Source organism: Leishmania donovani, chromosome 28 (assembly GCF_000227135.1).
Source record: "Leishmania donovani BPK282A1 complete genome, chromosome 28".
NCBI classification, from domain to species: domain Eukaryota; phylum Euglenozoa; class Kinetoplastea; order Trypanosomatida; family Trypanosomatidae; genus Leishmania; species Leishmania donovani.
This window is the reverse complement of record NC_018255.1, coordinates 439,752-459,308: the sequence shown is the minus strand read 5'-3', so window position 1 is coordinate 459,308 and position 19,557 is coordinate 439,752. Positions and strand designations below refer to the sequence as shown.

Genomic DNA, 19,557 nt, shown 5'->3' with positions numbered 1-19,557 from the left:
GCACGCAACACGCACGCAGGCACACAGGCACACCAATGCACAAGTGCACCTACAAAAAAAAGTAGAGAGAACAGAGATCTGAGGTGCCACGCGCGCAGCAGGTACAGGCACGCGCGCGCAGAGAGAGAAAACCCAGCAGGTGCAGTGATAAGAGAAGGAGGCGACTCAAGGAAAACAATATCGAGACACTGAACAGAAGCAACACAAATATGCGAAAAAAAAAAGGGAAGTGCGCTACACGGAAAACGAAAAGAGGGAGTTGCACTCGGAACGTTTTAGAAGTGACCCGGAGTAGCGTGCACGATGCGCCCCCACATCTCCACCTGCTTCGGAATCTCCAGCAACACCGCGGCTGCAAGCATTGCAGGGTTCTTCCCCTCAAACTCACTGAACGACACAAACTGCACCAAGTCGCGACGCGCTGGTCGGTTGCTGCGATCTCGAAGAACGCCACCATCTCCGTCCAGCTGCACCATCGCGCTGAAGTCGGCGCGGCCAACGCCGATGATCACAATCGACAGCGGCGCGTCGTCAGCGGCAACAATAGCGTCGATCGTATCGTGCATATCGGTGATCGTGCCGTCCGTCAGAATCAGCAGGATCGTGTACACGCCGCGCATCCGCCGCGCTCCGTCAGTGATCGTCCGGATCGTCGGCGCAAAGTTCGTCGGCCCGCTGAACTGGAGCGTGGGCAGTAGCCCGGCGTAGGTGTCCACGACCGCCTGCATGCCATTCAGGTACGCGTTCGAGGGGTTGCCGCTCAGCGGGAAGAAGTGGCTCGTGCCGTTCGTGAAGGGCGCCACCGCGCCGAACCCGTACACGGGAAACATTCGGTCGCTGTCGTACTCCTGCACAACCGTGCTCACAGCCAGCATGGCTCGGATGTAGCTGTTCGGGTGGTGCGGGTTGTAGAAGTGCAGCGAGCGCGGGTCGCTTGGCGGTCCGTTCGAGCCGGTAAAGTCGATTGAGAAGGCGATGTTAAGCGCCATGCCAGCTTGCAAGTACTCGAGAAAGTCGTAGCTCCTCACGTAGTCGCACCGGGTCACCGCGATAAACCCGTGCGACTTCCGCTTCCCCTTCCTCTCCACCACCAGCTCGAATTCCTTCCCAGACGCAGCCAGCAGCTCCACACCAGTGATCACAAAACTCCCTATCGACTCGTCCTCACCGGGGTCTTGGTCGAAGCACTCGAAGTGGATGCACGGGGAGACAAAGTCGCCACCGCACAGCTCCACCAGGTCGATCGTCCGCGTCGGCCTCCACTGCGGGTTTAGCGTGTTCTTGACCACTTCGCTCTTGTAGACGGTGACCCGCTGGCCGCTGGGCAGAAGGCGGCTCAGAACGAAGTACGGGTCGGACTTGCCGAACAGGTCCATCTTCTTTAGGCTGCGGCCGCGGAAAGTCACGCCAATGGTGCCGCGCTGCGACCCGACATACGACGCAGTCAGCGTCACGGTGCTCTTGCCGCCGAGGCTGAGCGTCAGTGTGGAGCCACGTGATGACAGCAGACGCCCCAACGCGAACTCCGCAACGCCTAGCAGATCATCGGGCTTGTCCTTGTCGCTGTCCCACACCTCGACGCGCATGATCTGGCGAATTTCGAAGAAGTAGGTCACAGAAATGCACGTATGGAACTCAGGATTGAGATTATTCTTGATTACTTCGGTGCGTCCCACGCAGACTTTGCCGCCATCCGTGGTGTCGAACACAGTAACGTACGGATCGGACTTTGAGGTTGTATCCTTGTCCAACAAGTGCGAGCACTTGATGTACAGCTGTACCGTCGTGCTGATCGATTTCATCGTACTGTGGCAGGATGGAGAGCACACGGCGATGGAGGTTTTGCTGTACCTGTAAGAGGAGATCGGCGAAGCACACGGCAAGGAGGACGAGGACGAACACGAAATCCGGAAAAAAAAGTGAATTAGAGCGCACCTGCTGCGCTCCTTTGATCAGCGCGTTCGATGTCGGGTTGTGAGAGGTGGTCCACGAGTGGGATGAGAAAAGGGCTAACTCGCACACGAGAAGCAAACCAGCTGTAGTAATGGCAGAGAGCCGCACAGGTGCTGCGCCACAATGGCTTTCGATAGTGGACGACGCCGAGGTCTTTTTTTTACCTTTTTTTTTGCAATGTTTCGATGCGTTGTTTTATTTTGTTTTGGTTTGCTTTTTGAGAGAAACGTTGTGTGCGGGCTCTGCCGCCATGAATGGAGGCGGAAGCGTTTCACACTTGAACTCTGCACGTTTGCGTGCGCGTGGTACCGCAGGAGTGTCGATGACGGGCCGGAGCCAAGGAGAGAGGCGCGCGTGGAGAGAAACTGCAGGTACAGGTGTGTTCAAAGCAAGGAGATGAAGTTGCCGTTTTACTGCGAAGAAAAGAAAAGGCGGGGCAGCGTAAGCGATGCTCTGGTAGAGTCAACATCGGGACAAAAAAGGAGGTGGGGATCAAAGTGGCGGCGATGGTACCCCCCCCCCAACCGCCACCGCCGCCGCCGCCGCCGCACGTTTTCATTGGCAACTGGGGCGGGAAACCGAATATCCCGATTTGCCTTCAGGTCTGCCTGTTGCAGCAGCGGGAGCTCGAGCGCGTGGAGTAGCATATGCATGGATGACAGCCATGAGAGTCACGCGGCGGAGGGGGTGCCACAAACATTCTAACGGGGCGGAGGCGGATGAAGGTCCACGATGCACAGCTTCCAGCGGCGACACCCTTCACCAACACCAGGAGAGGACGATCCGCACACGATTACATCCGCCCCGCTTCACAGCGTGTTTGTGTCTGGCACATGCGTGCCCCCTTCCCCAACAAAAAGAAGTGTGGGTGAGCATCAGCCCCCTTAGCCTCCCTAAGGACTCGCGCTCACCACACATTGAGGATTCGTGCACCTCCCCTCCCCCACCCCACCCCACACGCACATGTGCTCAGACATGCACACATAGTGAGCAAAGGCAGATACAGAGGAAAGAGACAGATGGCGACAGATACTTGTCGGTTTACATTGACCTCTCCTCGGCTCTCTCTAGTCCTTCTCGGCAGATGTGTCTCTGACGGCAGCACTGCCCCTGTCGCGCATGCTTTGTTACGACCCGCCACCCTTAGAAAGAGCAGCAAGCGAAGCACAGCGCCGACATGCAAGGGCACTGGCCTGCGCATCCTTCGCTTTTTCGTTTGTATGACTACGTCGTGTGCGTCTGGTTCTCTGCACTGCCAAGGTACTTGCTCTTCACACCTTGTCACACCTAGATTGGGCGGGCGCCAGCGGGGGGGGGACAGGAAAGGAGGGGAGCATAAGCATCCACGTGAGACAGCGGTACATGGGAAGATCCGGTGAGGAGACAAAAAAGAAACATAGCAAAAAGCCGTGATCGGAAATAGCAACTCGAGTACACGCACACACGCACTCCCCCCCCCGATACACGCCAACACAGAGAGAGATACAAAAGCGAAAGGCAGACCAAGCGGGGCCGCAGCGTCTGTTTAGGAGCAACACCAGAGAGATGGAAGAATATACATGTATATGCATATAGGGCTATCGTGTGCGTGCTTGCGTGAGATCGAGGTGGAGAGGGCCTGTGAGCGCCCGCTTTCCCTTCCTTTTCCGCTGATGTGCATCTGTGCAGTTGGAGTTTGGGAGCAAGGGCGGCCATCCGCCTACGCCTCTCTGGCGTCAAGCACATAATAATAAACAACGGAAAAAAACGTGATACTGCTGTACATGATCCGTGCGTGAGCGACACCTCAGAGAGGCCGTTGAGTGACTCCGACCCCCTCCTGTGCATATGCACGACGCATCCAGCTTTGCCGCTAGATGTCTTGTGCAGACGCGCAGCGAAGGTGTAGGAAGTCTAGGTGGAGACGATGGCCACACACATGACAATACAATATTAAGACAAACAAAAAGAGGCCTGCGAACGACCCAGATCGACAGAGCGAGGCGCAGGTGCGGGCAGGCACACACACACACACACACAGATGGCTACAAACGCGTGACTGGGTGGGCGATAGTTCGGGTGCCGCGCTGGGGCGGTCGGCGACGCAGGTTTGGAGTGCGAAGGAAGGTACTGTACAATTGTGTTGCGGCATACGCAGTGTTTTGGCAAAGAAAAGCGGCGAGATGGACGGCCGACCACGTCCCTTGCACACAACCACTCTCTCACGCACACACACACGTACACGTACACGAGAATCGCCGCTCAGTAGTAGCGAGACCTGCCCCACGTGACACCCTTGTCTGGAAGAGTCATCTCGTGCGGCGGCGCAGCGTCCTCGGTGTAGAAGAGACCAGTGCGCAGGTGGTAATGGCATGTCGACTCGTACGCAGGAGCCAGCCGCAACAGCGTGCTGTCCACCGCGTTCGGCGCTGACCATGGCTCCTTGACGCCGTTGTAGGTGGAGCCGCCGCCGGTGCCCTCCAGGCCGGTCGTAGCGTGCCCTGGCTGCTGCAGACGCCGCTCCGGGTTCGAGACGTCGAATGATATGTGCTCGAGTGCCGTCGCCTCCCCGTCAAAATCTTGCGCGTCCGCATCCGTCCCCGCCACGTGGTTGGCGGTCGAGCCGGAGGTACTACCCATGCCGGCAGAGTGGCCAGATTGCGAGTCAGCCGTAGCGTCGCGTGTGGCGGCCTGGCCTGCCGCCAGAATGGTAGTACCGTAGCGCGATTTGCCAAACAGGGTCCGGCCCGGGTACGGGGTGCTGTCATCCATCACGAGGCTAGTTCCGTTTTCTGTCGGCACGCTCGACTGCGTCAGGTGCCCTCTACTCTTGAAGAAAGTGCCGGCTGGCAGCGGGTTCATCCAGTACGCGCCGGCGTAGTTGACGAAGGTATCTCGACCGCTGCCATCGTTCTCGTAGAAGAACTTGTACTTTTTGGACATGACTACTGCGGCGTTTCACGAATGTGCGGTAACGGTGTAGATAAGGGTGTCTGTGAAGCGTGGATGGGCGCTCGATCTCGGTGGTATGCCGCGCTTTTCCTGCGATGTCGAAGGACGTAAGTTGGAAAAATAAAGAGGAGGGGGGGGGGAGACTTGGCTCGCACAGAAAGCTTCCCACGTTTTCGGAAAAAAGAGAGAGCCAATAAGAGAAGGAGAAGACACAGGAAGGCCCCGTGATCAGGGGGTAGTGCATAAAGGAAGAAGCAGGAAACACTATCAGGTGCGGCGGTCGCCCCCGACCACTCCACGAGCTGTCCTAATCGTGGATCCTGTGCTGACACGCATCCGGCGCGCAGGCGTGCTTGTATCCGCCCGCGGCCCGCACAGCACCACCATCTGAGCGGTGGCGACTACCTCCTTCCCCCTCTCTTGTCGAATGTCCCAGCAGCTGCTGCCGAAGCGCATACCTACCGAGAGAGAGCGCGCGTACAGCTATGCATGCTGTCGACAGAAGAGGCGCCTGCGCCTCGTTGCGCCCCCCCCCTTTGCCCGCCTCGCAGACCTGTAACGCTACCACACAATATTCTCTCTGTGATTCAGCGAGTTGCTCGTGATGGGCGGGCGACGATGGCCACCAACGAAAACACAGAAGAAAGAGAAGGGACGGAAAACGGCAGCGGCACCTTTAGTTAGGCATTCGCCTACACCTGCCTCGTTGGCTCTCTTCCGCTGCTGTCAGGAACCGTCACTCACGTGCCGAGGTTCGCTGCGTATACCGCCTGTCGTACCTCTGCAGATGTCAAGTCATTTTTTTTTTTGCGGGGCCTGAGCCGGCTTTGACTTCTTTCTACGCGCCGCCTCGTTCGCCTCCAGCTTCTTGTCCAGCCGCTTCTTCGCGTCCTCATTGCCGAGGTGCCGCCGGGCCCGCCGCTGCGCCGCCGCGTCGGCGGTGGCTTGTCGCTGCGCCGCGTTTTTGCACGCATCGCCGCACCCGTGCCGCTCAGGCAGCATGTGGCTTGTGCAGTAGCGCTGTCCACAGTGCTCACACTTGGGCAGCGCCACCAAGGCCATGTTCGAGCACCCCTTGAAGACGCATGGCTCGCTCATTTTATTTTTGAAGATGCAGAGACGACAGACAAGGCGTGAACGAGGTCCGCCTTGTTAAACTAAGAAGATCCGTTCAGAGCCGGCGGGGGGGGGATGAGGAAAGGGGAAGCGCAATGCAATGGGGTGGCGCGGCGTCCGCAGCTTCCACGCAATCACGCTTGAGAGTGTGGTCTCTGTTTGCAGCGCACGCAAAGACTTCTAAGATGCAACTCTGTCTGCTCTGTCTTGGAGATCTGTGACGCCGCACAAGTATGCACACACTCACAGCAGCTCTGGAAGACCGCTCGATGAGAGAGAGAGAGGCCTGATAAGAAGTCTTGAGGAATGAGGAAGAGGGGGCACAGCAGCTACACGTGTGATTCTCTGCGACTCTGCGTACCTGAGAACGTGTCCAGGCGGCACACTATCCTCAAAGAGCTCGACCTGCAGACGAGTAATACGGGGAGCGAGAGGCGGCGTGGCAGCAGTGGCACATTCGCCATACCTAGTTGACCGGTGCGTTCTGGTGCCGCCTTCTCTCGTCCCGTCTCTGTTTCGTATCTTTCTAGCAGAGTCATCCGCGTGCAGGCCGAATTTCGGCCGCCCCGTTTTGGGGGCTGTATGGCGGTGTTTGGTGTTGCGCGAACATACATGGACACAGGCACACGAGCTGGAACAGGCATATGACCTTCCATCCCATCTGATTCTGACCGTCCGCGGCTCACGTCACTCAAGACCACTATACGTGTCAGGCGGTGATAGAGGGGGCAGGCCCGAAAGCAGGTCAGCACTCGCGAGTTGGCGGCCCACCTCCACAAAAGGGCTGCGCTCCCGCATCACCTGCTCCGCCTCGGCAATCAAGGCGTCGATGAGGTCATTGGTGCTTACCGTCATCGGTGATAGTGATGCCCATAACGCAGAACGGTCATCGTGAAAGCCCATCATGCCGACCCACTCATCAGAGTCGCCATCCGTATCAGCGCGAGAAGGCTCGTGTTTGCCACTGGTACCTCTCGAGAGGTGCGCACACGCTTGACCACTTCGCATTTCTGGTGCAGTGAGAGCCGCAACGGGTGCCGGAGCCGCAGCGCCCGAGGCGCTGAGGCGGACAGAGTGCGCTGGACAGGTGCCGAGCCCCGTCGCATTGGCCTGCGGCCCGCACCGCTGGAGGGACTTTGACGCGATCGAAAGTTGGCAAGGGTCGCGGGCCTTCTCCGCAGTCGCGAGGTTGTACAGCGAGGGAAGTTGATGCCAACTCACCCGCGGTGCCGTGAAGTCGTGAAGAGCCAAACAGCGGTCGGCAAAACCAGCCTCGCTTCCTGAGGCGGCTCGCTCGGTGATGCTGCCGCCTCGGACGTTGTCCTCCGCAGCCGATATGCCGAGCCAAGACACGCCCGAAGCGTCCACGGCGGCTGCCCCACTGCCCTCCATGTCGTCTTCGTCGCTCTCCTTCACCGTGGTGGCAGGATGCAGTATTGCATTCCGTTCCACGTAGGCGTTGACCGAGCACAGCCGGATGCCCACGGAGGTGCTCCGCGCCAGGGTTTCCGTAAACTTCCGAAGTCGAAGGAGCTCTGAGTGGGTGAGATGGTTGCCTCCCAGGTACCAAGTGCATCTGCACGACTGAGGCTGGATGGGATGCCGTGGTGCAACGGGGGGAGGGCAGAAATCTGTGGAAAAGAGTGGCTCCTCGTACTTAGGCATCACAGCTCGCAGCATCTGAAGGGAGAGCGGAAGCTGCAGCAAGGCCGCGTCCGCGAGCCCACACTCCTCCAAGCCCAAGGCGAAGCTGTGCTCGCCGGCAGTGGCACTCAGGACCCTTTGGCGCGGCGCTAGGCCGCCATGCCTCTGTCCCGTGTGGTGCTCCGTGACCGCCGAGTCGGATGCGCGAGAAGGTGCGTATGATACGCGCAGAGCAGCCCCAGCCATTACAGCGCCAATGAGGTCAGCTGAGTAGAACGAGTTCTCGGAGAGGTCCAGAAGCCTTAGCGATGGCAGGTATGTGCATCGCGTGAGATGGCCATTCTCGGCGCTCTCGGTGCTCTGCGGAACCCTTTCTTCACGAATGCCTGCCAGGAAGCGCGCCTCGTCGAGAAGAGTACGATGCACCTCTTCTTCAAAGACGGCTTCGAGGTCGGAAAGCTCGCGTGCTGCACTTCCCTGCTGCACCAAACCTGGAATGGCTCGATGAATGTTCGAGCTCAGCAGTCGCACCACATCCACCAGCACTGCATCCGTACAGCCAACCTCGCGTAACACAATTTCTTCGACACCAACAAACGTGTGCTGCGCAGAGCCGAGCGGGTGCCACATGCTGCGCGACACTTCACGCGTCGCTTCCAGACATAGAAGAGCGCTCAACAACTGCCGGACGCCGGCATCACCGAGGCAGGGATTGTGACTGAGGTCAATCTTGGTCACCTGCATGCCCACGGGCGGCAGCAAAACCTGTCGCGCCGGGGAGTGCGGCAGGTCACCCACCTCCCTGTGCGCCGCCTCACGAAAGCACTCGAGGAAAGCAAAGAGCAAGCCTTCAGTATACAGTGCGCGTGCATCGGCCTCGTCCGCGCCGCAGCCCTCTAAGAGAAGAGAACTTCTACGCGGTGGTGATGCTTCTCCTGACGCTGCAGGGGGTTGAATTTCACACGTCGATCGCACCATCCCCGCACCGAGGGCAATGAGAAGCTTCCGGCGGGCGGCCGAGCTGTTCTCCTCCTCGCCAACACAGCCACGCGGCACAGACGCCAACGAGTTCCAGGAGGGATCGACAGACTCTACGGTGTGCCCGTTTGCGCTGCCTGCACTGCGTGGATTTGCGAGGGAGGCGTGCAAGAGCTTCAGCACCCCGACGGCTCCTAGCGTGTTCCGCTGCAGAGAGAGTGTATGCAGAAGGCAGCGCTTGCAGGGAGAGGCGGACGCATCATCACGGTCACCAAACGGGCGCGCATCGACTCTACACCGCGCGACCTCATCCAAGTAGGAAGTCACCCACACTGCACCACGGTCTGTCAGGCCTACACCATCGAGTATCAAGGACTCCAGAAGAGGAAGAGGTGCTCGGTGTGGTGCCGACACAGCATGCCTAGAGCCTTCGTTGGACGGTGAAGTAGCGCTAGGGAAAACAATGGTAAGGAACGCTTGCACCCCGGCGTCCCCCAGAGAACAGTCGCTCAGGTTCGCGACACGAATGTTGCTCCACGGCGCCGCAGGCGCCCTCGCTAGCGCATCCGTACCCAACCATGATGCCCATTGATGCACATCCGCGGCAGTGACCTCGCTATGGCCCTCAACAGAGAAGACGACCAGCTGATGCGAGGACAGCGCTGAAACGAGCTGCACCAGCACGTCAGCCACAGGGTCGCCTTCGGTTTTCCTGCCGTCGGCACCGCCTCCTCCACCGCCAGCCATGCCAGAAAGGCTCACGCTTTCCGGAATGCGCCACCGTATCGGCTTACCCTTGGCCCACCCGTCTGCACTCAGAGCACGGAGGCACCCGCAGGCATAAAGCCGAGCCGAGTGCTCATCCGCGCCAGAGGCACCAGGAAACGGCACCAGATAAGGAGGTGGGGCGAGGTCATCCACGCCCCAGTGACGATCCGCTGTGAGGTGTCCGACGGCGCCTCTCAGCACGGCGCCCATAAGTGACGCAAGACAGGAGAGCTCGTGCGAAGTGCAAGTACAAGCGAAGAATACGGGTAAAAAAAAAAACGATGAGAGAGCACGAGGAATAATGAGAGGAAGGGCGCGCCACTGTGTAAAGGGTGCGCATGCGGTGTGTCCGATGGCGTAGATGGAACGCGATGGGGGCAGTTGTCGAGCAACACCACAGGCGAGGAACAAGTGCGGCACGGATATCCTGGAAGAGGGATGACCGAAATGACGGAGCGGGGGAGAGACCGGAACAGCGCGGAGTGCGATACGCGGACACGGCAAAGGTGAAAGAGAGGACTGCGCCGAAATAGAACAAAGGCCTCGCGGCAGTGGAAGGCGTTGCGATTGTGCTGCTTATGCGCCTGCCTTGTCCGCCCGAAGAAAATGAATACGCGTGCGCGCGCGCACGCGTGACTATGTTGACGTTAAGGATGCGAGGAGGTGCGCATGCGCTGCCTTCGCGCATCTCGGCGACGCAGATGGAGGCCGGCGCAAAAGATTCTAGTCAGCCACGCACACCCAAGCACAGGAAGAGGAGAGGAGAAAGGAAAGGAAGTCACAGTCGCGTCGCATGTGTGTATCTGCCTCCCCGAATCCCACTCGGGGCGCATGGGTGACAGAGCCACGGATGTCCCCAGCCCTGCGAGCTCTTCGACGTGCGCCTTTGCGGTAAGAAAGGCAACGGCACTTGAGGTAGAGCAACCGTGCAGCGCTCAAATGACACAGAACCTGCCCCGTGCAGTTCCACGTGCTGTGCACCGTTTTAGTCGAAGACATCGGCTAGAGGATGCAGCGTTCTGTGCATTATCGGGCTCTGGCAGCAGAGCTTGTCATTGAGCTGTACCAGTTAAGCAGTCGATCACAGACTACCCGCTGAGCATCAGCTTATTTTTTTCTGTTTGGTTTCTGCTTCCTTGTCTTTCGTTGTCTTTCGAGAGTGGAGGGTGTGGTGGTGGTGGTGGTGGTGGTGGTGTGGGTACTTCACAGCTTGATAGGGTGGCACAAAACAACGGCACACACCTAGTCACGGGAATGCTTCTATCGTTATCACCGTCCACATCGCCAAACAACGCAGTGACAAATGAAGATGAACCCCCCCCCAAAAAAAAATAATCACCGAAGCACCAGAACATCCCTCAAACACCTGCGTCTGGCGCGCATGGGTCACAACGTAACCCTCAGCACGCCTTCCCGTTAGCTCCACCGCAAACACGTGTGTCGATGAAGACACAAACACACACACACACACACAGATGAGGACAACGGACTGGCCGGTGCACCGGCCAGATGGGCCACGGCAACAGGTTTACGGGAAGAGAACGAAGAAACCAGCGAAAACACGAAACATCAGCCAAACCGCGCACGCGCAAAACGCGCGTCGGCAAGGCGAAGTGGAGTGTAGGTGGCGGCGAGATGGGGAGATGCAACACAGCACATGTAGTGCAAACAACATGAGCGCATCTCAGAGCACCGACGGCCTGTAACCCATTCGCTAGCTCGGCCGGCAACTCAGATGCACGACTGCGCACACGCACGCGGACGCGCAAACGCGCGAGGACACGTGGCGAGAGAGAGTGGGAGGGGGAGCAGGTACTTTGTGCGCCGCAAGCACAGCGTCGTGGCAGCCAAAAACACAGACGTCTTCTCACTACCGTGCAACCCTTCGCTGCCACGCTACCGCGCAGACCACCCGGTACCCAACGCTGCGCATCCCTGGTGATGACGGCTCTTCGGTCTCGCCCTGCTACGTGGGGCACAACGCGCTGCCGCGTTTTCTTTTTGCGTGCGTGCCTTTCGCGCTTTACGAAGCGCTGCACAGATTGGTGTAGCGGTTCGCCTGGTTGTTCATCAGCAGCGCAATGATAAGCCCGTAGAGACCCAACGCCTCGGAAAAGATCAGCATGAGCACCATCGCCACGAAGATTTGGTCCTGCTTACCATACGCACGCGCCGCGGTGTCCCCGACGACGCCGATGGAGAGACCGGCGCCGAGGGCCGCGAGCCCAGCCGCAACACCGGCGCCGAGGTGGAGAAAGCCCGCGTAGGAGGAATAGCTGGTGTCCTCCGTGTGGATGTTATTGTTGATGATGACGGCAATAATAAGGCCGTATATGCCGAGGATACCGGCCATGACAACCGGTACGATGCCGCGCATAATCTTCTCAGGGGCAGTGAGGCCGAGGTAGGCGACGCCGACGCCAGACTTGGCCGCGCCGTAGGCAGAGCCCAGGTTGGCAAAGACGAGGGCGGCGGCCGCACCCATGGCGCCAAAGAAACCGGCACACTGCGGGTACATGACAGCTATGCAGGCATCCATGTTCGCTGGATCGACGCCGTAGGCAACGGCCGCGCCAGCCACCGCCAGCATGCAGCCAGCGCCGAGCATCTTTGTGCCGAATACAGGCATCCGAAATCTTCTCTTGGGCGTGGGAGGGGAGAGCGAAAGTGGCTTTCGACGAGGGAGACAGCACCGATGGGTCGTGAGCTGCAGCGTGTACGCGACTGCCTACAAACGAGTCCTTCAGGCGCAGCAAGCAGCCGGTTGAGCTGGATGTGTGCGTGGCCGAGATAATGTGGGGCGTAACGGACAACGACAGGAAGAAGCGGGAACACGTCTACGGCAACGAGCGAGACTGCGATGGGGCAAGAGCGGATACCCGACAACGCACAAGGCAAGGACGAAGAGAAGGCCAGGAACTTGATTGTAGGCGTGGAGACAGGTAGCGAAGACAGAGACAGGGCGCGGAGAGGGGCGCGAACACATCCCGCACTTCTCTAGGATTGAGGAGCAATACCTGAAAGACACGAGAGGTGCCGCTTGAAACGCCCACCTGCCAGCCAGGAATTGTGACGCCTTGTGCTGCACATGGGATGACCTACGCACAGACACAAAGGCACGCAGATGAGCAGCCTAATTTTCTGCGCTGCGCACCATGCGCGCACTGCTCGACATTCCCACTGTATCTTGTCGAGTAGGGGGTGGGGGTGGGGAGACTCTCGACTTGCTGGGGCCTGGATGCACATGAGAAGAGGAACACGACATGCGCAAAGGCGTGGAGTCAGCGAAGCGGACAAGGGCGGGGCCACCGCACTAGTGCCGTGAAGGAGGCTCGCCAAGGTATCAAAGAGAGAGACCGACAGCCGTGCGCGCACATGCCCGTAGAGCTTCGGCGGTGGCCGTCTCGCTTCTCCAGCTCACAAGTTTGTGTACCGCGGGGCGGCCATCTCCTGCAACGCACCGCCCTCTCCCACCAGCACACGCCCTGGTGGTGCATCAAAAAAAAAAAAACTTCTCGGACTCACGGTCTGGTATGATATGGTGTACGATTGTCAGCTGGGAGGTGAAGGAATGCACACACGGTTGCCGGCGCCGGTGCACTCGCTGCACACGGTCATCCACGAGCTGCAACTTTCCTCAGGTCACAATGACAGTCGGTCAACCAGGCGTACCGGGAGCGACACAGCCGCCGCTGTCGTCCATGTCGCCATCGAGCCACCTCCAAACTGGCGGAGAAGAGAGCCTCCCTCGCACAAAAAACGTCCCGACACGCAAAGCGGTTTCGCACGCGGTGCGCTCGGCAGCGTCCGTGCTGTCGGCAACAGCGCGGAACACTTTTCTGCAGCCCGCGCATGCCAGCATTGCGCTACCGGCGCCGTCTGGTGCTTGAAGAAGATGTGCCCCATTTTTCTGTGTGGCGAAGGGAGGAAGCGCGCCTTCCGCGCCGGCTGCGGTACATCCAGCCATCACGCCTGCTTTTTTTTTTTTCGAAAGTGGCAGCCGCAGTCGCACTTGGGTCACCTGCGTTGCCGAGTTCTGGGAGAGGAACGTGAATTAGCCGATCAACTTTCGTATGCGATGCGCTCTCTGGCCGTGCACGTGTGGCGCCATTCTCGGGTGCGGCAGGTCGCGGAAGACGCTGTGGGATGCGTAGAGGTTGTTCACCCGCAAGAACCGGACGACAGGGTCGACGAGGCGATCCAGCGGTTGTAGAGGCCGACGCAGATTGTTCGGTGCGTAGAGGTTTTGTGGGCTATCCGCCGGAAGTGCTCGATTCGTACTGTCGCTTCCACCATTGTTGCCATCGATGGTGTTGGCGGCTTCGCCGCCTGCGAGGTTGCCATGAGCGAGACCGTTGTCGCCGACGATGATGCCACCAATGAGTTGCTGAGTGCGAGAAACGGCCAGCGGGGGAGAGTAGCAGCAGCGGCCGCCGCATCGCCGCCGCCGTCGCGGGTGTGATGACCCTGCTGGTGAGTCACAGGGTTTCCTCTCGCACTCATGCGGCTGCACCGGTGGCGGCATCAATCTTACCAAAAAGAATGGCTAAATCTTTCTGCGCTGCACCTTGGAGGGTGCGTGTGTAGGTTCATTATACGGTATGGATACAGGAGCATCTATACGAAGCGCTCGGCCGCGCAAGTCGGGTGGCGCCGCATAGCGGTAATCATGTGATACAGAATACGGTGGCAGCGGAACAAAATCCCGCGAAAGGTGCGGGAATCCTTCGAGAACAACTCCAACCGCTTGTATTGGTGTCTTGCTGCGCACGGCGGACAGAACGCCTACCAAGCCGCACCAGGGTCTATCACAACCGCAAAACACCTAGAACTCCCTCCTGCGCCTGGGAGTGCCCCGCTTCAGCAGACCGGAGGCCTCACGCGGACGATAAGGAGAAGGGCAAGGTGGGAAGACGACAAGGGGTTGGGGAGCGAGGAGTCGAAGATTGGAGGAAGAGAGGGCCTCATAAATGATCCACGGGAGGGCACCGACGTGGCGCAAAAGAAACGGGGCGGGGAAAACAAACAAAAGAACGCGAGACGCATAGACTCACTGCGCGAGACAGAGACAGAGAGGGGAGGAGGAGGGAGGAGGGAGGAGGCATCAAACCGCTCTTTGTGGAGGAGGTGTGGCCGTCTCTTTGCCTCCGACAGCCAACAAGATCTGCTCAGTTTTCGGGCTCCAAAACGCACACGCACACGTACGCACTCAGAAAAAAAAAAAACGAAGTCTCCCCTCGCCGACATTCCTTCACGATTGCGTTTCTGTGCGCCTGTTTTGTGGATGCTTGCCGCTCAGCCACTCTTGGACACGTGCAGCCCACAACTGTGTGCACATGTGTTGGTGAGTGAAGCGGCTGTGCGGCTAACGAGAGCCACGAGAATGTGAAGCGGAGTGCACGAGATGCGCTGGGGCGGGCTATCGAAGTGGTTCGCCCGGAGTCATGAGGGAGAAGCGGAGCTGCGGGATGGCGGCTCAAGGTCGGCAAGGTGCCGAGATACAAAAGTATCAGGAGCGATGGTAGTCGCTGCAGGCAGCGATTCGGCGCACTAACCAGTCACAAGAGCGCAAGTTCGTCAGACGAACCCGCTTCCAGGAGGGGCTTCACGCACGCGGACAGACATTACCCCAAACGTCGTGGCGCCAAACGCCGCTCTGTCTTTTCATCGCCGCCCTCCTCCCTTCTCCCTCCCTCCTCTCCCCTTCCCTTTCCGATGAGTATCGACCGCGCACCCGCAGGAGCACACAGAGAGAAAACGTTCGAGTGTTGATACTCAAAAAAAAAAAGAGAGGGAGAGAGAAAGGGCAGTGTCTTGTATATGCACATGCGCGCGTGTGCTTGTGTCTCTATGTGCAGGCACACTTTCCTCGCCTTCTGCTCAGACGTAGGCGCTCGTGCCCTCTCCCGGGTGGCGCCCCCCGTACATCCTCGTCATACACCGATGGTGGTAAAAAAACGGCCGCTCAGCACGTCATGGTCTTCGCCAACAAGCGCGAGAGGTGGTGCGTGGAGCTGGGAAAAGGTAAACAATAAAAACGAGAATCAGTGCACAAGTGGGACTGCAGCTGTCATCAAGGCATCAGCCCAGTAAACACCCCGCCTCCTCCTCTGGTGACCACCAGGAAAAGGCCACGAGCACACGCGCACCATAGCAGCGCCGCCGACCTCACAGCACAACGAGCCCTCACACACGCAGAGCATGAGGGACTCTCCGTCGCGCGCATTGCACGGTCCATCTCTTGCTCCCCGCAGCTCACACTCTCCACATGCGGAGTATAAAGCATCTCACGCAAGGTTCAGTGCCTTCTTCAGGTCCTTCTTGTTCACCTTCCCCGTCGCGTTGCGCGGGATCTCCGGCACGACAATGTACCGCGACGGGCACTTGTACGGTGCCAGCAGCTGCAGGGCAACCTTTTTCAGTTCTTCCGTCACCGCTGCAGTCTCGTGCCACGCGGCGCCCTCGCCAAACGTGATCCCGCGCGCCCTCGCCGCCTCCGGCTGCATCGCGACAACCGCCACAACGCTCTCACCCTGCACAGCGTCCGCGGCGCCAACAACAGCCATCTCGTAAAACAGGTCGTTGCGCGCAAGCAGCGTCGCCTCGATCTCCAGCGCAGAGAGCTTGTACCCGCGCGACTTGATGATGTCCACGCTCGACCGCCCCAGAATTGTATACACAGCAGACTTTCCCGCGGGCAGCCGCACGCCAACGGTGTCGCCCGTGTCGAAGAACCGCATCCCTGCCGCGTTCGTCCGCACCTCCTTCTTCGTCGCTGTCGCATTGTTCCAGTAGCGGTCGAACAGCGACTCCGACGCGATGCCCAGGCTGCCCACCTCGTCGTACTCCGCCTCCTTTGCCGACGCCTGCTCCATCGCCTCCGCCGTCTCCGGCTGGTGCACGTACGTCTTCACCGTCGGCAACGGCGAGCCTACGGTTCCGGGGTGCCGGTCGGCGATGGGGTGAAGCGGCTGACTGAGGGCCATGCCGATCTCCGTCATGCCGTAGCGCTCTAGCAGCGTGTGACCCGAGAGCTCGCAGAACTGGTTGAGCGTGGGCACAGGCAGAGGCGCGCTGCCACAGACCATGAGGCGCACAGATTCCATGCAAGCCTTTCGGAATCCGGTCTTCTCAATGGGGCTGAACTTGCGCTGCACAGCATCACTGAGCTTCACGTAGACAGTGGGCACCGCCATGAAGAGCGTGATGTCGCCCTGCTCTAGTCGATGTGCCACCCGCGCAGCGTCGTCGAAGGTGGTAACTACGCAACGCGCATTCGAGGCGAGGGCGCACAGGAGGATGTTTACAAGGCCGTGTACATGGTGCCAGGGCAAGACGTGAAGAATGCTGTCCGTATCTCTCCACTGCCACGCATCCTGCAGTACTTTCACCATGTTGGCCACGCTGGCGTGGGTATGCACGACGCCCTTCGGCTTTGCCGTCGTGCCGGAGGTGTACAGCATGAGGCAGTCATCGTACTTGGTCGGGCGCGCCGACGGCATGGCGTACCAGCGCTGGTAAACGCGATTCAGCTCATCAAGGTGCGCCGAGTCAAAGCAGAAGAGGCTCTCACCGTCTCCGTCGTTCCCCGCAGGATCAGCGCCTCCCACGGCTTCCGTTGGCGCTCGGTTCCGGCGGAGATGTTCCTGCTGCGCGATCTCCGCTTGCCGATCCAGCTCGCGAGCCTTGGCGGAGGCCTTCTCGTCGTCGAGACGCTTCACGACATCCTCGGCGCTCAGCATCGGTGAACAGGCGCTCTCCGCGGGCGGTAGCCACTCCGCCTGCAGCGTGGCGGTCCCCTTAATATCACGCTTTGCTGTGATGTCGCGAACAAGAAGAGCGGCGTCGTAGACGGTGTCGACGAGGAACGTGTTGGAGGTAACGTCGGAGTCGTTGTGCAGCCGCGGCTCCCTCGGCGCACGCCGCGGGATTTTGTCGATGCCCGCCTCAGCGCGAACGTACAGCTCCTCGTACTCGGCAGGTAACTTCTCCTTCAGCAGCTTCGTGTCGCCCACAATGCTGCGGCTGCCGCTGTGCTCGAGCACGTACATCAGCTCGTCCTTGTACCGCTGAGACACGGACATCGGTGTCACCAGCTGGTTTAGCGACCAGCTCGCCAGCAGCGACACAACATACGTGTACCCCGGGCCGCACAACACGGACATCGTGTAGAAGCCTGTGTCCTTAATGTAGTCGCAGCTCGGTGTCCGCTCGCCTTGCGCGAACACGCTGCGCACGTGCGCCGGCTTGCTTGGCTGCAGCCAGCCCAGCGAAGTCTCGCCGCGCGCCTGCGCCACCGCCTCTTTGCGCCGAACCATCGCGCCCGCCATGGCCACTACATCGCGCTGCAGCTGCCCGTACGTGAACTGCATCTCGGGCATCCCCGGCAGCTCACATCTCAGCGCCACCTTTGACGGCTGTGCCTCAAACACCTTCTTGAGGACATGGTTGTACTCAAACAGGGTGGCGTAGGGTACTTTGGCGAGAATCGGGGATGTAAAGGCGCGGAACATGGCGCGGGTCGTTTTTTTTTCATCAAGAGGGAGAGCAGAGAGGCGAATGCTAAGAGGGCGGGAAGTGCACGAGGCGAGGGAAGCGGGTGGTGGTTGCGTGGAATTTCAAGGCGGCAGAGATCAGACTTACTCGTGTTCACCTTTAACGTTCCTGTGGCACTCCCGAAACATGTGCGTGGCGTGGGTTGGGTGGGCGTGTCTTGAAAAAGGCAGGGAAGGTTGTGTGTATGTGTGTGTTGGGGGGGGGGAGATGGCGGTGCAGCAAAGGTGTGTGTTGTGAGAACAAACGGTAGGAGGAGGTCTTGAGTCCGTTCGTGGCGGCGTTTGTGAGACTCTTTGAGAATTGACGCGCTCATGAAGTACTCGCTAGAGCTGCGATACGTCGGCTTCTGGCGAGACTCCTCTTACTCGCCTTTCCGGTTGGGCCTCTTTTTTCAGCCGTTGTTCTGTTGGTGGGCGTTGCGTGCCTGCTGTGATGCCATGGTTGATGAGAAGGGAGACGAAATCGCGAAGACGCGCAACACAAGGACGCCCACAGCCACGCACAGAGACGCGCAAATAAAAACGAAAAACGAGAGGGTCACTCGCAGAGAAAGGCAGCGACAGATGAAGAGACATAGACATGCACAACAGCACAGGTAAACACAAAAGAGGAACCGCCACAACGAAATGTGCCGACGAGAATGAGAGAGAGACGCCATACTTCGAAAAAAAAAAGCAAGCAAAATCACACACACACACACATGCACGTACATATGTACTTACGCATATGCGTTTGTGCGTGCGTGCGCCCTGTATGCGGAGAACAGCACGGAAGGAGAGCCATTAGAACGCAACAACAAAAGACAAAGAGAGAGAGAAACCGTTGCGTCCGTGCCCGTGAAAGACCCCCCCCCGCACCCACCCACACACATGACCCCTCATACCGACACGCCCGCGGTGGCGGGCTCGCCCTTTTTCTAAGGTTTCCCCTCCCCACTCCTCTTCTCTTTCCTCCTTTCCCTTCCTCCAGTCTTGCCTACCTTGATTGCTTTTTTTTCTTTGGCTGTCTGTAGCGTCCCGAGCACACCGCCCGGCGTGTTCGGCTGTTTCCCCGCCACGGCAACAAAGACGCGTCAAGAAGGACACAAAGGCAGAAGCATACAAAAAAAAAAAGAAAGGGACGCAGATGGAGGTCCCACTCGGAAAAGAGAGGAAAAAAAAAACAGAAAACAAATTGAGCAACAACACACACACACACGAAGGGCCGATGCGCGTGATAATACGCATGCAAGGGGCGTGTGCGCGCTGGGGGGCACACAACGAAAGGGAAGCAGTTGGGGAAGCCGGCGATGCGTAGACAGCATGCCTTTCACTCACAGGTTGCGCGCCACCTCACATCTTTTTCTTTGCGAAATCATGGGGCATCTCCTTCGGAGAAACACAGTTTTCTCGGCGACGTAGCCGCTCTGCCACCAACATGCCAACAACTCCGCACATGCAAACACACTTTTCCTATTCGTGCTGCACCACGAGTAACTCCGAGCCTTCCTGCCGTCAAGCTGGGCCGTGCGCCTCACGGGCTCCTCTTGCCCTTGCCTCGTCCCTCTGCCTCGCATGCGTGCTGCGCGATCAGCAGCCACACCGACCGGGCCGGATTGCGTGCCTTGATCCG

At 59.1% G+C, this 19,557-nt stretch overlaps 6 protein-coding genes across 6 annotated transcripts; all 6 read right to left on the bottom strand.

Moving 5' to 3' along the window:
* Nucleotides 1-275: 275 nt before the first annotated feature.
* On the bottom strand, nt 276-1,802 carry LDBPK_281300 (copine i-like protein; the record flags this gene model as incomplete). The annotated part of the gene is made up of 1 exon (XM_003862181.1): nt 276-1,802. The coding sequence occupies one exon, from the start codon at nt 1,800-1,802 to the stop codon at nt 276-278; it is 1,527 nt and encodes a 508-aa protein (XP_003862229.1).
* A 2,392-nt stretch (nt 1,803-4,194) lies between these two features.
* On the bottom strand, nt 4,195-4,875 carry LDBPK_281290 (hypothetical protein, conserved; the record flags this gene model as incomplete). The annotated part of the gene is made up of 1 exon (XM_003862180.1): nt 4,195-4,875. The coding sequence occupies one exon, from the start codon at nt 4,873-4,875 to the stop codon at nt 4,195-4,197; it is 681 nt and encodes a 226-aa protein (XP_003862228.1).
* Nucleotides 4,876-5,679: 804 nt separating this feature from the next.
* Nucleotides 5,680-5,982, bottom strand: LDBPK_281280 (hypothetical protein, conserved; the record flags this gene model as incomplete). Its single annotated transcript, XM_003862179.1, has 1 exon — nt 5,680-5,982. The coding sequence occupies one exon, from the start codon at nt 5,980-5,982 to the stop codon at nt 5,680-5,682; it is 303 nt and encodes a 100-aa protein (XP_003862227.1).
* A 705-nt stretch (nt 5,983-6,687) lies between these two features.
* Nucleotides 6,688-9,600, bottom strand: LDBPK_281270 (hypothetical protein; the record flags this gene model as incomplete). The annotated part of the gene is made up of 1 exon (XM_003862178.1): nt 6,688-9,600. One exon carries the CDS (start codon nt 9,598-9,600, stop codon nt 6,688-6,690), a length of 2,913 nt encoding a protein of 970 aa, XP_003862226.1.
* Nucleotides 9,601-11,413: 1,813 nt separating this feature from the next.
* On the bottom strand, nt 11,414-12,019 carry LDBPK_281260 (vacuolar type h+ ATPase subunit, putative; the record flags this gene model as incomplete). The annotated part of the gene is made up of 1 exon (XM_003862177.1): nt 11,414-12,019. The coding sequence occupies one exon, from the start codon at nt 12,017-12,019 to the stop codon at nt 11,414-11,416; it is 606 nt and encodes a 201-aa protein (XP_003862225.1).
* A 3,658-nt stretch (nt 12,020-15,677) lies between these two features.
* Nucleotides 15,678-17,903, bottom strand: LDBPK_281250 (long-chain-fatty-acid-coA ligase protein,putative; the record flags this gene model as incomplete). The annotated part of the gene is made up of 1 exon (XM_003862176.1): nt 15,678-17,903. One exon carries the CDS (start codon nt 17,901-17,903, stop codon nt 15,678-15,680), a length of 2,226 nt encoding a protein of 741 aa, XP_003862224.1.
* Nucleotides 17,904-19,557: the final 1,654 nt, after the last annotated feature.